Genomic DNA, 13,477 nt, shown 5'->3' on the forward strand with positions numbered 1-13,477 from the left:
GGGCGAAGAGACTTGAAAGCTGTCAAAATCAGCGAGATGCCTGCGGAGGGATGGCAGTGAGACTTGAGAGACGCGACGGCGACCGACCGCGGCCGCTCCCGTCTCACCCTTACCTGATGCAGCGCGGTGAGGCCGTCGACATTCCCGGTGTTGATGTCCGCCCCCTTCTGCAACAGACGCACGACCTCCTCCTTGTCGCTGGCCGCGCACGCCGCCAGGAACACGATGTCGGCGGAGAACTTGATCTTGCGCGCGACTTGGCGCGGCTGCGTGGGCTCGCGATTCGTCTCGGACTGCTCCCAACGCTTGAGCTGTTCGGCTCGCTTGAACAGGGCCGAGCTCGAACGTGTCTCGAGAGACATTGCCCCGACGACGGCGGCGGCGGTGAGGACGGTGGTAGCGGCGGCGGCGGCAGCGGCGGCGGCGGCGGCGGTGGCGGCGGTGGCGGCGGCGGTGGCGGCGGCGACGACAGACGGCGAAGAGAAAAAAGCACGACGCGCTCGTCCGAGCGCTCTCGCGCGCTCCTCTTCTCAAGGGGGCAAGAAGGCAGAGAAGCGCGGCGGGCGCAGGCTGCTCCTATAATCGCTCCTCTTGTCGCGCGCACGGGCTTCTCTCCTTCTTCTCGCTTGGCACACGCGCGCGGCCGCGCGCCACACATGCAAGCCGACGACGACGACGACGACGACGACGACGACGCGCACACGGTCGGTCTCACTCACTCATTCACTCGCGCTCGTTGTCGCTCGCGCTCCCTCGCTCGCTCCGCTCGTTCTCCCGCGGCCCGCCGCTCCCGTTCCCTCGCGGTCCTATCTTATCCGTTTCTCGCTCCCTCTCTTCCTTGCCCTTCTTCGCGCGCCCTTCGTGTCTTCCACCTCGCGCTCGGCACGGTGCGACGGTGGTGACGACGACGACGATTACGATTACGATGACGGCGATGATGATAATGATGACGGCGGCGGCAGCGGCGGCGACGACGACGGCGGCGGCGACTGCGCTACGTGAACACGCACGCACGCACGCACACACACTCGCGCTTCACTGCGCGCGACGGCACGGCACGTGAAACAGGCGTTTCCCGCGATTCTGCTCCATATATGAGAGAGCGAATCGCGCTCCCGGGGCCGTTCTCCCGTCCGAGTGTTATTGTCGATCGCGCCGGAGTCTCTCGCCTTTGACGGGGTTACCCGGAGGGAGCGGTCGTGCGCACGGTCGCCGTTCTCGGTCGAACACCACCTCTGCTAGGCACTCATTTACGGAAACGGCTTAGACTCGCGTGCTCCTCGCTATTCTTGGCCGCGCTCCCTCGCGCCGCGCTTCCATGCCGGACGAGTGCTCGGATACGAAAACTCTCTCTCGGGCTCGCGTAGTCGCCAACGCGCGCTCGAACGTCGCTATATCCCTAAACGGGGGTAAACGGACGGCGACTAGGAATTTCGACTGCCAATACCTTCGTCCCTACGAAGCGGCTTCTCTTATTGGACAGTCAAAAAGTTTCTAGCGACCAGCGTCGTACTGTTTCATACAAAATTCTATCGGGAAAATCTTTTAACAAATAAATATCTAACAAGAATATATATTTTCGCATAAACTTAGTCGACACTTAATAATTTCTTCAACAATTTCCTTAAAAAATTGTTTGTGTTTCGTAAGAATTGAATTTTAATTACTTTTCAAATATAATTAAAAAGATTTGACAATTATCAAGATAATTTTAATTAATTATTTTTACGCTACACAATTAACCGGTATAAATAAATTAAACAATTTTTTTGGTACGAAGAGTATTAAAGTATAATTTGAAAAAGATATATTTGACAGTCAAGACTTTACTATATTAATTTAACATTTAATTTACAATCATAAATTTATATTAATAATCGATAATATAGACGCTCTTTAATTACCTCCAGGTTCTTTAATGATTAAAGAAAAATTTGCTCAGGATTGACGATCTTTAAATAGTATCTCATCGCCCTCATCGGTGATAGTCATTTGAACTTAAATATTTTTAAAATATGTAAGCAACCGACATATGAGACATATCGGTTTGTTTGAAAAGAGTTTTTTATTTGACAAAAAAAAAACATTTACGAAGACATTATAGCGAGTAAGCGATGAAGGCCAATCACTTCCTATACATAGTTATTATTTCTATTGAAAGACAAAAGCTGATTTAATTGGCGTACAAATCGCGCTTTATCGTCTATTCTCACAAAGAAATTTAATTCCCTAGCCGTTGTGACGTCGTCGCGCGGGGGAGGGAGACGTAAATTACGATGTATCTTCCTCCCATCGGGCCGTTATCTCGAGTAGCATGTGATTCATGCCGTGGTACTTGCTCTTTTTTTTCCTTCTTTACGCTTTTTCACCCACCATGGGATAATTTTGATTTTACCGAGACTCATCGTCGATTGAAGGTTAATCGTCCCCCCGTCTTTAATTCTAAAGCCAAGGATAAGCCGCGCGACGAAACTCGAGTGCGCGACCGGTCGACGAGATGGATATCGAGCACGTACTGAAAAACGACATCGGGCATTGTCTGAGGATGATAGTGTCGGGGGACGACGCGGCCGTTAGCGGCGGCTGGCTGATGCTGCAGAATCGCGAATTCGGCCAAATGACCGACTGCGAGGACATCCTGAGGGACGTCCTCCGTAGTAAGATCGTGAACGTGTCGCAGGTGCCGAAGATCATGGACTGGATATCGGATCACATCGCGGAGAGGCGTTTCAACATCAATCCCATTTCGAACGACGTCGCCCTGCTGCTGCGGAACACGGACATCGACGACCTGTCGCACTTGACCGAGCTTCTGGCGGCACTGGCGGCTCACAGGGTGTACCTGCCCAGATCGGCGAATCACACGAAGCTCTGCGAGGCGATAGTCACGAGCCTGTCCACCTTTCAGATGCCCTTGGAGGCGGAAAACATAGTCGAGTTCTACGACAACACCACCAAGATCCAGCACTTTCTCAAGGGGCTGTGTTCAAACACAAAGAACGGCGAGCGTGACATTTTGATGTTTACATGCCTCCAAACTCTGTACAACATCATATCCGACACAAGCAGGAAGGAGGAGCCGGGCCCGGGACTCGCTGCCATATTGCAGCTGGTGGAAGCCGCCGTTATTCCGCAGGCGGTCGACTGGATCCTGTCCCAGTCGCACACCGACCATCAGCTGATACAGGCCTTGAAAGTTCTGTGCAACTGGCTGCCGAAATGGCGTGAGGATCGACTCAACCGTTGGATTATGGAGTTTATCCTTGGCTTGGAGAAGCAACACAAATATTCCACCCTCCTCGAGCTCACCGAGTCGTCGATAGACACAGTAACGTTAATGTGCAAAGTGTTGCTGTTACCAGTGTTCCGTCAAAACTCCAACATTATATTTTATATCTTAAAGAGACAGAGCTCGTTGTCGTTTGTTCAGAGCGTGGCTAAGAACATACCGGCGTTGATAAAGAGCCTGATGAAGGAAGATTCCGATTCCAGTAAGGAGTGCATACAGAACCTGGTCGACATCATGAAGGTCTACAGCAAGAGATTCTCCACCTGTATACCCTGCGGAAGCGCGGAAAACTATCCTTTCCCTGTACTGCCGCAGATGCACGTTGTCAGAGAACTCTGCAGAGAGCCGGTGTGGATAGACGAGACGAAGGAGTTCGAGCCGATCGTGGAACCGGAGAGGCCGCTGTCTGGAAAAGTTGGACTCTCCAATCTGGGAAATACGTGCTATATGAATAGTGTGTTACAAGCCTTATTGATGACCAGACAGTTCTGCCAAGAAGTATTGAATTATCGTTCCTTGAATGAATCGTGTAAAACACCCCTGCTGGAGAAACTTCAAAATTTATTTGCACTACTGTTATATTCCAAGAGAATATGTTTGGCGCCGACTGATGTATTACGAGCGTCACGGCCAACATATTTTTTACCTGGGCAACAACAGGACAGTTCAGAATTTCTCTGGTTAGTATATTATCTTTGATTATATCTCGTTTTTACTTCAAATTGTAATTTTAAAAATTTCTATTCGCCATCTCGGCACATAAATTTAAATTCTGAATATAAAAAATAATCTAAATTTAATCAACTATTGATAAAAAAATTATTTGCAGTCATCTTTTGGATGTTCTACACGAGCAAGAAAAATCCGCTAATTCAAACTGTGGAGGAAATGATAGCGCAACTCTCAAAAGTAAAATTGAGAAGCAGGAAGACGACGTAACGTTGCCGATGGAATCAACAAAAAGTAGCATTAAACGTTGGACGACTGAAGAAGACCTAACAGAAGGCTTGGCTTTGCAACGGAAAACGCAATCATTGGCGGATTTTACACGAGGTGATTTTCGTTTATATATGATTAAATAAAGCATACTCTCGCAATCTCTCTTTTCACTGTTTACATTTACATATATATACAGTCTGTATTTGTTTTGAATATTTTGAACGTTTTTGTAACAGGCGAAGAGCTAGGACAACGGCTTAGCGATTCTCATTCGGATTCGACCGACAGCGGTATACAGTCCGTAGGTGGCGAAGAAACGGGCGCGTACACGTCTCTCGTGCACAGGGTGCTGGGCGGAGAGTGTCAGATCACTTATCAATGCGCACAATGCGACACGAGTTCTCGCAACACGGACAAATTCCGCGACCTGCAGCTGTGCTTTCCCGAGGAGATACAGGAGAATCAGGAGGTCTCCGTTCAGGATCTCATCAACTACTATCTCACGCCGGAGAAGCTCACGGGGGAGAACAAGTACCGATGCGACAAGTGTACGAAGTTGTGCGACGCGCAGAGGATCATCACGATCCTCCAGGCACCCGCGCACCTGATTCTAACGCTGAAACACTTCCGTTACGATTTCGACACTCGATTAAGGACGAAACTTCGGCACAAGGTAGTGTACAACGACACCATACAGCTGCCGGTGTCGGCGATACCGCACACCGTGGCCGAGACGTACCACTTGTACGCCGCTGTCGTGCATTCCGGATACAGTATGGATTACGGGCACTACTTCACGTACGCCTGCGACTCCAAGCAGAGCTGGTACAAATTTAACGACAGTTTCGTGACCCAGACCACGTTCGAGGACTTCAAGAGCTTGAAACCGCCCGACACGCCGTACATCCTGTTCTACGAGAAGTCGGGGGCACACGACGGGATCTACGAGGACGACAAGCCCGAGTTGCCGACCATGAGCAAACGTATACAGGAATTGATAGCGAACGACACCACGGATTACATAGAGGAGCTCAGACGTCGGGCGATAGCGTCGCAACGTAGCCAACTTCCTTCGACGAAACCCCTGAGGCAGCATAACAATTCGGACGATGATAATCCGCCACCCAGCAGCTGTCGCGGTGCAATCGACGTCCCGGCGAATCGCTTTCTTTATTGAAAAAAACGGAAGAATCTGTTAACACGCAGCGGCGACAAATCTTGCCAATTGCAAACAACTCTGTATTTATTCTAAGTATTTTATATATACATATACTATAGATAACAAAAAATCGCAATCACATGTATAATCGCAGAAAAGGCGGGTATGGTTCTATACCATATTGTATCGCTGTGGAAAATTTCATTAAGAATTGATATTTTACATCTTACTTTTACCAAATAGAATCTATATGTAACATTGTACATGTACATCACGCTAACAACTTACATTATTTACTACTGTAACTGTCGACGACGTTGTTACGTTTTTTGCGGAAAAATGGTTGCGGCAAAATAGTGCGAGATGCTATGATAACCAGAACTCGAATCTGTGCAAAACGGATATGTACATAAAATATAAACGAATACATATATGAGTGATAATTACACGAGCAAACACGTTTATACATATACGAGAGGAGTACGCATTAAGATTATGAAACAAATTAGCGTTTTTATTTATTAGCCGCTTAGTAATCTATTATAATGTGTTCAGCATGTTTGCTTAAACCAACTCGGTTATTTTTAAATTTATGTGTTACTGTGAAGAGAATTGTATATTGGAACATCAAGTTTTACTTTTATCGTCATACTTTTTTTTTTATAAAGTTTTACGTTAACTGTGTGCGCGTGTGTGTGTATACTCTATTAAATTACATTTCATTAAATACAATACTTCTCATTTTATATAATAATACCTCGGCAAATATATTAAACCGGCAACTGTATGGTATTAAACATTTTTAAAGTAACTATAATTTTATTACACACATGCAAAGTACTATTATATTAATTTTTAAGCTATTATTTATATGATGAAAAAATACAATATTTTATTTTTTTTTTTTCATGCAAATTTATAAGTTTGTTTGGTACATCTGGCGAAAATAGTTTAGCCAGCATTTGAAATATTTTGAAAGAAAGTTTCTAAGAATATTGTCTTTTGTTTTCTTGAAGATAACTAATTGCATAAATTTCTGAATTATTTTGTTAGACGTTAAATATCAAGGGTGAGCAAATAATAAGTGCCTCACTCTCTCTCCTCTCTCTCTCTCTCTCTCTCTCTACGCATACAAAATATTACAAAATTCTACTGATGAAAATCTTTTGATGTGTACACGATATAGTATATACATTTCTGACATTTTATGTCGGTAGAATTTTGTAAAATTCTGTATATATATTGTAAAAAGCCTCTTGATAGTTAAAGTAACTAATTCTATAAGATTAAGCTGGTTACTTAATTATATATATGAAATATGTTGTTGATGTTAATAAATAAATACATCATCATAACATCGTTAACTTGAAAATCGATAACTTGAGAACAGATTTTATAAAATAATACCACGTCGTGAATTTTACATATTTATTAAAAAAAAGTATCATCCGCGGAGTGCTTGTATGAAGTTACCAGTGTTGTTACGAAGATATTAAGAAAAAGAAAAATGAGAAATACGATCATCGGCTGTGGTTCTTTGTACATGTGTTGTGTTATTACAAAACAGTATTTACTAAGTACAAGAGATATTACCTGATTTAATATTGTTGTAATTGTTACGTTGCGATTGCTTGTAAGCTTATTGAATGCACCTTGTCATAAAAAAAAACGTAATTTATAAAATAAAATTAGCGTATAGTTGATAGGTGTGTGTACATATATGTATAAGCGTACGCGTCTTTTTACAATATAATATAATATATGCGATGTTTGTCTAAATGTGCCACACATGAGCTTTTATTTATTGACTCGATTTTCACTATTTCATGCTTACCTTCAAAGTTGTAAACCTTTCTAATTAACGACTCGAAAGACTCTTTGTAATTAACGTCCGTTTTTTTAAAGCATAATATAGGTGGACTTATACTCGTATTTGCGCTCATTTATATAAGTTGTATAGTAAAAGTTCTTTGGGCTTTAAAATTACAAAAGTTGGGAGAATATAGAGATTTAATGTTATTATAAATTGTTTATTTTAATTTTAAGAGTACCGCGCAATATTCCAAACTCTCCGTAAATCTGTGATAACTTTCTACTTTCGAACTGACGATATTAATTTTTTTCTAACTCATTGAAACGCGGACTTTATAATTTAAGTTTATACTTATATATATTATACAGCTTCTGTTAAGGCTGCAGTACTCTAGCGAGTATAGTTAATGTTATATAATACTGGAATAATTAAATTATATTTGTGAAAGAGAAAAAAAGATCCATTTATTGCCAATATCAACTAATATTAATTGTGCAATATTTAATACCATTTAATACCATTTAAAATATAGTTCGCTAAAGATTAAAATGTAAGTTTAGTAATTATAATAAATTTCAAAAAATATTAAAAAATGTTAAAAGGTAATTATGTTATCTTGATTGACAATCTGCCGCTGTTTATTCTTGTTTTTTAAACTATAAATTGATAAGACAGGTTTCTTAAAACAAATAGATACAGTATTCTGATGTGATAAAAAAGTTAAAACAGTAATATTATGCATTAGTATTTTTCAATGGCATATGTATGTATTATATGTATGTGTGTGTGTGTGTGTGTGTGTGTAAAAGATATTTAAGATAAATAACATAAATTTCCACAATTACGCACAACGTGACATTCAATAATGAAAATTATGTTATAATTTTTCAAATCTCCCAAACAAGATGCGCATCTAAAAAAATGTCATTTTTTCAAGAAGATACAGATAGATTTTTATCAGAAAGTATAGACGTCACATAAAAAATTGTTTTTCTGATAACTTTATAAGCCATTTCAAAAATTTTAAGACATTAATATTCTCTTTGCTGTTTTGTTTGATAATGACAACCTTTGATTATATCAACCTCTTGAAATGCTTTAGATAAAACTGATATGATACTATCTGCATCTTCTAGATAGAACTGTATTCATTGTTATAAACTCAATCACATTTAATATTTGTTCGTGGCGTGTCGCGTGATTGTGTCGAAAACATGAAGAAAATATATCTCGCTGCTGTATCAGGTACGTACATATTACAATTACAGACCAGAAAAAAATTTTGTTATTGATATTTATTCAATTATTTATTATTACATAAAAATAAATTTAGTTCTTTTGTAATTTCTCTAATTCATTCTTATTTCATTTGTTTAAATATCCATCTTTTATTTTTTGTATTATATTATTTAATATTAATTATTACATAATTTATTATGAATTTTGTTTAATGATTTAATTATTTACTGAATATTCAAACGCAGATTTTATTATGCCAATTTTAAACTAAAGTGGTTCTTTAGCTATAATATAAATTTAGTATAGTATTTTAGAATTAAAAAAATTTTGCGAGTGAAATTAACGAATAAAGAATAATCTACTTTGCACTGGAAAAAGAATTCGGTTGCATTAACTAAAATTTTGGTCGATTCAACCAATATATCTGTTCGAAAATCGAATCAGAATTCTTGTAGGATTTACCAGATAAATATAATTAATTCCTTGCTGTTAAATATACCAGAATTTCTTGTTAATAATATAAAACTATTAGAATTATTAGAATGCACTGCGGTTAACGTTAACAAGAATTTTAGTTGCACATTTCTTTTAACTAGAAATTTTAGATCCAACTGAAAATAACCAAATCCTTATAATAAAGTTCATCAAACGTTCTAGTTATAAAATATCGACTTCTATCATATATGATAACTAGAAGTTTCACTTGGTTTCACCAAAATACATTCTATCATATATATCTTGTTACTATAATCAATACTTTCTCTGTACTTTTACGCAGTATGTAAATAGAATCTATAAAGAATCTTTATGAACCAAATTTGTAAAAATTTTATCTTTTATTTAATTAGTAAAATTAATGATATGTTAAATTCTCTCTTCAAAACCCATTGTCTTAATAGGAAATCTAGGTATGCTGTCAGCCGGCTTATTTATCGGTTGGGCATCGCCATCCTTGCCTTTTCTGTTGCACGGCGATAATGCTGGCTATCCTGTACGTTTGAATTTGGAAGAAGTTTCTTGGGTGACATCTTTACTCACTTTGGGTGCCGCCACGGGTTGCGTTACTTCTGCATTAATGGTGAACGTTATCGGCAGGAAAAACACCATGTTATTTACAATACTGCCTTCAGTAATCGCTTGGTTGCTGATAGCCTTCGCAACATCACCGTGGGTAATTTAATAACTGCTACATTCGCTAGGTACATCCGAGTACTTTCTACAAAATGATACACGTCGGATGGTGTAAAAACATTAAAAATTAAAACTTAAAATATTCATGAGATTATTCAGTACTAATATACACACTGGATCATAATTCCGATTCTTCTTGTCTTTCAAACTAAGTTTTTCCAAGTTTCTCGAAGTTTAGAGTACATTTCAGAAGTACATTTGAAGTACATTTGAACACGCTTTAGTTTTTAACGACATAATCTACTTTTCTTTGAATCACTTTGAATATTTCGCAACTTTCAGTTAAAATTCCAGACTTTATCTCGCAGTAATATGCAATCAAACCTTTAATCTCGACCACCTTTAATCGACAAGAGATAGTCTTCCTTTTAGCGAACAAATCTCGTTTGATAAGCATATAGAATGTAAGATTTAAATTTGATTGAAATGCTGACGGTCATCAGCAAAGGAGTAGGTATTATCAACAGATTATTATTCAATTACATCACCCGATAATTATTAAAATAATCTTCTGAGATGATCTATCTAAATAATATATCTTTTATAAAAAATTTTGCACATCTCAAAAGTTGAGATCTTAAAGTTCAAAGATTGCGGATACTAAGTGCTAACATTAAATGCTAGGATAAATATTATATTTCTTTTAAATATTTTTATTTCGTAAATTTTCATTTTAGAATTATTAATATTTTCTAGTACATACATATGTATATATATATGTATATACAAGATATAATTGTTATAATTTTAAGCGTCTAGACGTCTAGACTGAGCTCATAAGATTCATATATCAAATTAAGATGCAGATAAAACGGATATGCGTAGTTCTAGAATCTAGATAATACATTGTCAACAATAACGTAAATCTTTTAAGACTGATAATTGTATTGTACACCTTTTTTATAGATTGTTATCGATTTTATCAAATATACAATAGATAAATAATCAAGATTTATTACTATATTCTAAAATAACGATAAAAAATCAGCTAATTACAGGTAAAATCGAGTTTAAGGAAACAATGCTTCTAACAAGAAAATTACTTAAAGATTATTTGCAGAATTATAACGATATTTGCTTATGAGATAACGAATAGACTGTAGAAATTTGTTCCACTGTGAGGAAAATTTCTAGGAATTATAACTGATATTGCAAAAATGTATAATTATGCAAACTAAATGTCATTTGAAAGAAACTGCTATATTTCTTTTGGACAATTTGAGTCTATTCAAGTGTCTATAAAATTTATATTAAAATTAATTTCTAAATTAAATTTTCAAAAGTATATGCGATTTTTAATTATATGATTATTATTATTACAATGTATAGAAACAAATATGCTTATAATTGTATACATATAAAGTTTTTGTGTAACGTACGTTGCTTTTGAAAGAAAGAAAGATCGCAGTATCTTCTTAAATTTGGAAAATAAGTTGCTTAAGATAGGAATTAATTTGGCCCGTTCAATCCCTTTATCTTCCTTTTTCTGCTTCGCAGGAATTATACATATCGAGATTTACGTCCGGACTAGGTATGGGCATTGCTTATGCAGCCACGCCGATGTATTTGGGTGAGATTTCACCGGCAGAGATCCGCGGCAATTTGGCATCCATGTTAACGGTAGCTGCAAAACTCGGCACTTCGCTCATGTTCATGATAGGCCCGTTTCTTTCGGTGAGAAATCTCGCCCTTATATCTTTGGCGGGACCGTTCCTATTTGTGATCACCTTCATCTGGTTACCGGAATCCCCGTACCACTTGATGCGCTGCGACGCCAGGCAGAAAGCCATAAACTCTCTTATTCAATTGAGAGGAACCAAGGATGTTTATAAGGAGGCAGATATTATTGAGCAATCCGTAAAAGCCGATTTGGCTAACGAAGCTGGTTTCCGTGAACTTCTATTTGTACCGGGAAATCGCAGGTAAAATATCAATTTTTGATTTATTGTGTCAATAATTATTCGCGCGAATCAATATAAAACTTTCAAAGATTCTTTGCCGCGCGGTATCATGATAATGGAAATATTAAATATTGGATTTAAAAATTTAACAAACAAGTTATTTATTATGTACAATTATGTATGTACATATAATAAATAACTTGTTTGTAAAATTTTATTATGTCCAATTTATTATGTACAATATATTATATATATAAATCGTCTCCTCTGTAGAATAATTATAAATATATTGTAATTAATTTGAAGAACATTGAAAAATATTTTCATTAATTAATTTTTAGTATCAGTAATGTTCAAGAGATTCGTAGTTGTTACAATAATTTTTAATAAAGTTAAAACTATCATTTTGGTAACAGAGAAGGATCCAATTAAGAAATCATTGAATAAATTTGAAATTTTACAGAGCTCTAATAACGTTGATGTGTCTGGGCATGGTTCAACAGCTGAGCGGCTCTCAAGCCGTGTTGCAGTACGCCCAAATGATTTTCGATGAGGCGCACGGTAATGTGGAAGGCAAATACTTGACTATGATACTGGGCGCTGTGCAGCTAGCCTGCGCGGTTGTCTGCATGCTGCTCACCGATCGCAGCGGCAGAAAGCCATTGTTGACCATCTCCGCCGTCGGTTCGGCGTGCTCCACCGCGATGGTCGCGGTGTACTTTCATCTTCAATACAATCGCGTGGACACCAGCGGTATCGTGTGGTTGCCCGCCACCGGCGTGATCCTATACGTGATCATGTACGCCCTGGGTCTGGCGGCGTTACCGTTCACCATGGCCAGCGAATTGTTCCCCACGAACGTGAAGGCCCTCGGCAATATGACAGGCATAACGGTTTTCCATCTCACAGCCTTCGTGGTGACGAAATTATTTCTGGTCTTAAGCGAAAGTGCCGGTCTGCACGCGCCCTTTTGGATATTCACCGCGTGCAGTCTCGCCGGTGCGGTATTCACGCTTCTCTACGTACCTGAAACCAAAGGCAGGACGCTGGAACAGATACAGGAAAAGCTGCACGGCGTGTCGAAACAAGGAGTAGAAAATGGAATACCTCCGCATGTCGAGCTATCCTCGACGAATATTTGAGGAATATTTACACCTTGTCGCAAGGAATATTCGCGTTTGATCGAGGAAAGTTTTCGAGATCGGATTTGCATCTGCCGCTGTAATTACCTCATCTAAAGTGATCTGCATTGTATATTTTTATTGTTGCTAAATGTAATTAACATAACATAATTAATGACATTAAAAATGTGATATCGATGAACATAATGAGTTTATGCTATCGAGCTTGTGCCACGCTCGAAAGGAGGAATTCTAAATCGACATGAAACCAATCGAAAAGCTGCTGAAGTTAAACTTTAGACGCTTTGGAAGAAACGGAAAAACTCAAACATGTCAAACAAAACTCATTTTTATTATCGCGTCGGAAGAGAAATGAGCAATACTTTATAAGGAAAGATTTACTGCAGTGTGGTTCCCTTTTAAATTAATTACTTCATAAATCTCTGTGAAAATATATGTACTTTAATGTATTGGAACCATTATTTAAAAGCGCCATTTATAATTTTTTTAACCGCGATTATTTATTCTACCTTGAACTTTCGATTTTTTGTAGGATATTTATAGCAATTTTTTAATACTTTTTTGGTAAACTTCAAATATGTACAACAGTCTCTGATGTTACAGAATTATATCACGATATGAAGAAGAAACTAAATTAATAAATTTTATCATTAATTGTAAGTATTTATAACAACTGCGTTTGTTTCATTTGCCTTTTCATTAGCATCTCCTTTACTTTTATATTATTTCTTCTCTTAAGTTCTACTTTCTTTTTAATTTCATTTTTACCATTTCAGCGTTTATTAACAAGTTTTTTCAACTTTT

The 13,477-nt window shown here is 38.4% G+C and overlaps 3 protein-coding genes across 7 annotated transcripts in view; 2 read left to right on the top strand and 1 right to left on the bottom strand.

Annotated features, from left to right (window-relative positions):
* The window catches only part of LOC105456495 (protein phosphatase 1 regulatory subunit 12A-like), a 17,768-nt gene extending 17,406 nt beyond the window's left edge, over positions 1–362 (bottom strand). For all 5 annotated transcript variants that reach the window (XM_011700580.1, XM_011700575.1, XM_011700577.1 and 2 more), the window contains exon 1: positions 114–362. In XM_011700580.1, coding sequence (XP_011698882.1) covers positions 114–362 — 249 coding nt within the window. The remainder of the gene's footprint in view (positions 1–113) is intronic.
* Positions 363–2,281: 1,919 nt separating this feature from the next.
* LOC105456496 (ubiquitin carboxyl-terminal hydrolase 35) lies at positions 2,282–5,833 on the top strand. Its single transcript, XM_011700581.1, has 3 exons — positions 2,282–3,969; positions 4,119–4,342; positions 4,465–5,833. Exons 1-3 carry the CDS (start codon positions 2,498–2,500, stop codon positions 5,403–5,405), a joined length of 2,637 nt encoding a protein of 878 aa, XP_011698883.1. The 5' UTR covers positions 2,282–2,497; the 3' UTR covers positions 5,406–5,833.
* Positions 5,834–7,974: 2,141 nt separating this feature from the next.
* On the top strand, positions 7,975–13,343 carry LOC105456498 (facilitated trehalose transporter Tret1-like). Its single transcript, XM_011700582.1, has 4 exons — positions 7,975–8,445; positions 9,339–9,610; positions 11,128–11,552; positions 11,995–13,343. Exons 1-4 carry the CDS (start codon positions 8,415–8,417, stop codon positions 12,671–12,673), a joined length of 1,407 nt encoding a protein of 468 aa, XP_011698884.1. The 5' UTR covers positions 7,975–8,414; the 3' UTR covers positions 12,674–13,343.
* The last annotated feature ends 134 nt before the right edge of the window (positions 13,344–13,477 follow it).

Source organism: Wasmannia auropunctata, unplaced genomic scaffold (genome assembly GCF_000956235.1).
Source record: "Wasmannia auropunctata unplaced genomic scaffold, wasmannia.A_1.0 LD335650.1, whole genome shotgun sequence".
In the NCBI taxonomy this organism is placed as follows: domain Eukaryota; kingdom Metazoa; phylum Arthropoda; class Insecta; order Hymenoptera; family Formicidae; genus Wasmannia; species Wasmannia auropunctata.

What these genes read in the sequence shown, in the direction of transcription:
- LOC105456496 (XM_011700581.1), top strand. Translation starts at nt 2,498, where the DNA reads ATGGATATCGAGCACGTACTGAAAAACGACATCGGGCATTGTCTGAGG. An exon ending in GACAGTTCAGAATTTCTCTG is followed by an intron (nt 3,970 to 4,118) that starts GTTAGTATATTA and finishes AATTATTTGCAG; the next exon opens with TCATCTTTTGGATGTTCTAC. An exon ending in ATTGGCGGATTTTACACGAG is followed by an intron (nt 4,343 to 4,464) that starts GTGATTTTCGTT and finishes TTTTTGTAACAG; the next exon opens with GCGAAGAGCTAGGACAACGG.
- LOC105456498 (XM_011700582.1), top strand. Translation starts at nt 8,415, where the DNA reads ATGAAGAAAATATATCTCGCTGCTGTATCAG. An exon ending in ATATCTCGCTGCTGTATCAG is followed by an intron (nt 8,446 to 9,338) that starts GTACGTACATAT and finishes TTGTCTTAATAG; the next exon opens with GAAATCTAGGTATGCTGTCA. An exon ending in CCTTCGCAACATCACCGTGG is followed by an intron (nt 9,611 to 11,127) that starts GTAATTTAATAA and finishes TCTGCTTCGCAG; the next exon opens with GAATTATACATATCGAGATT.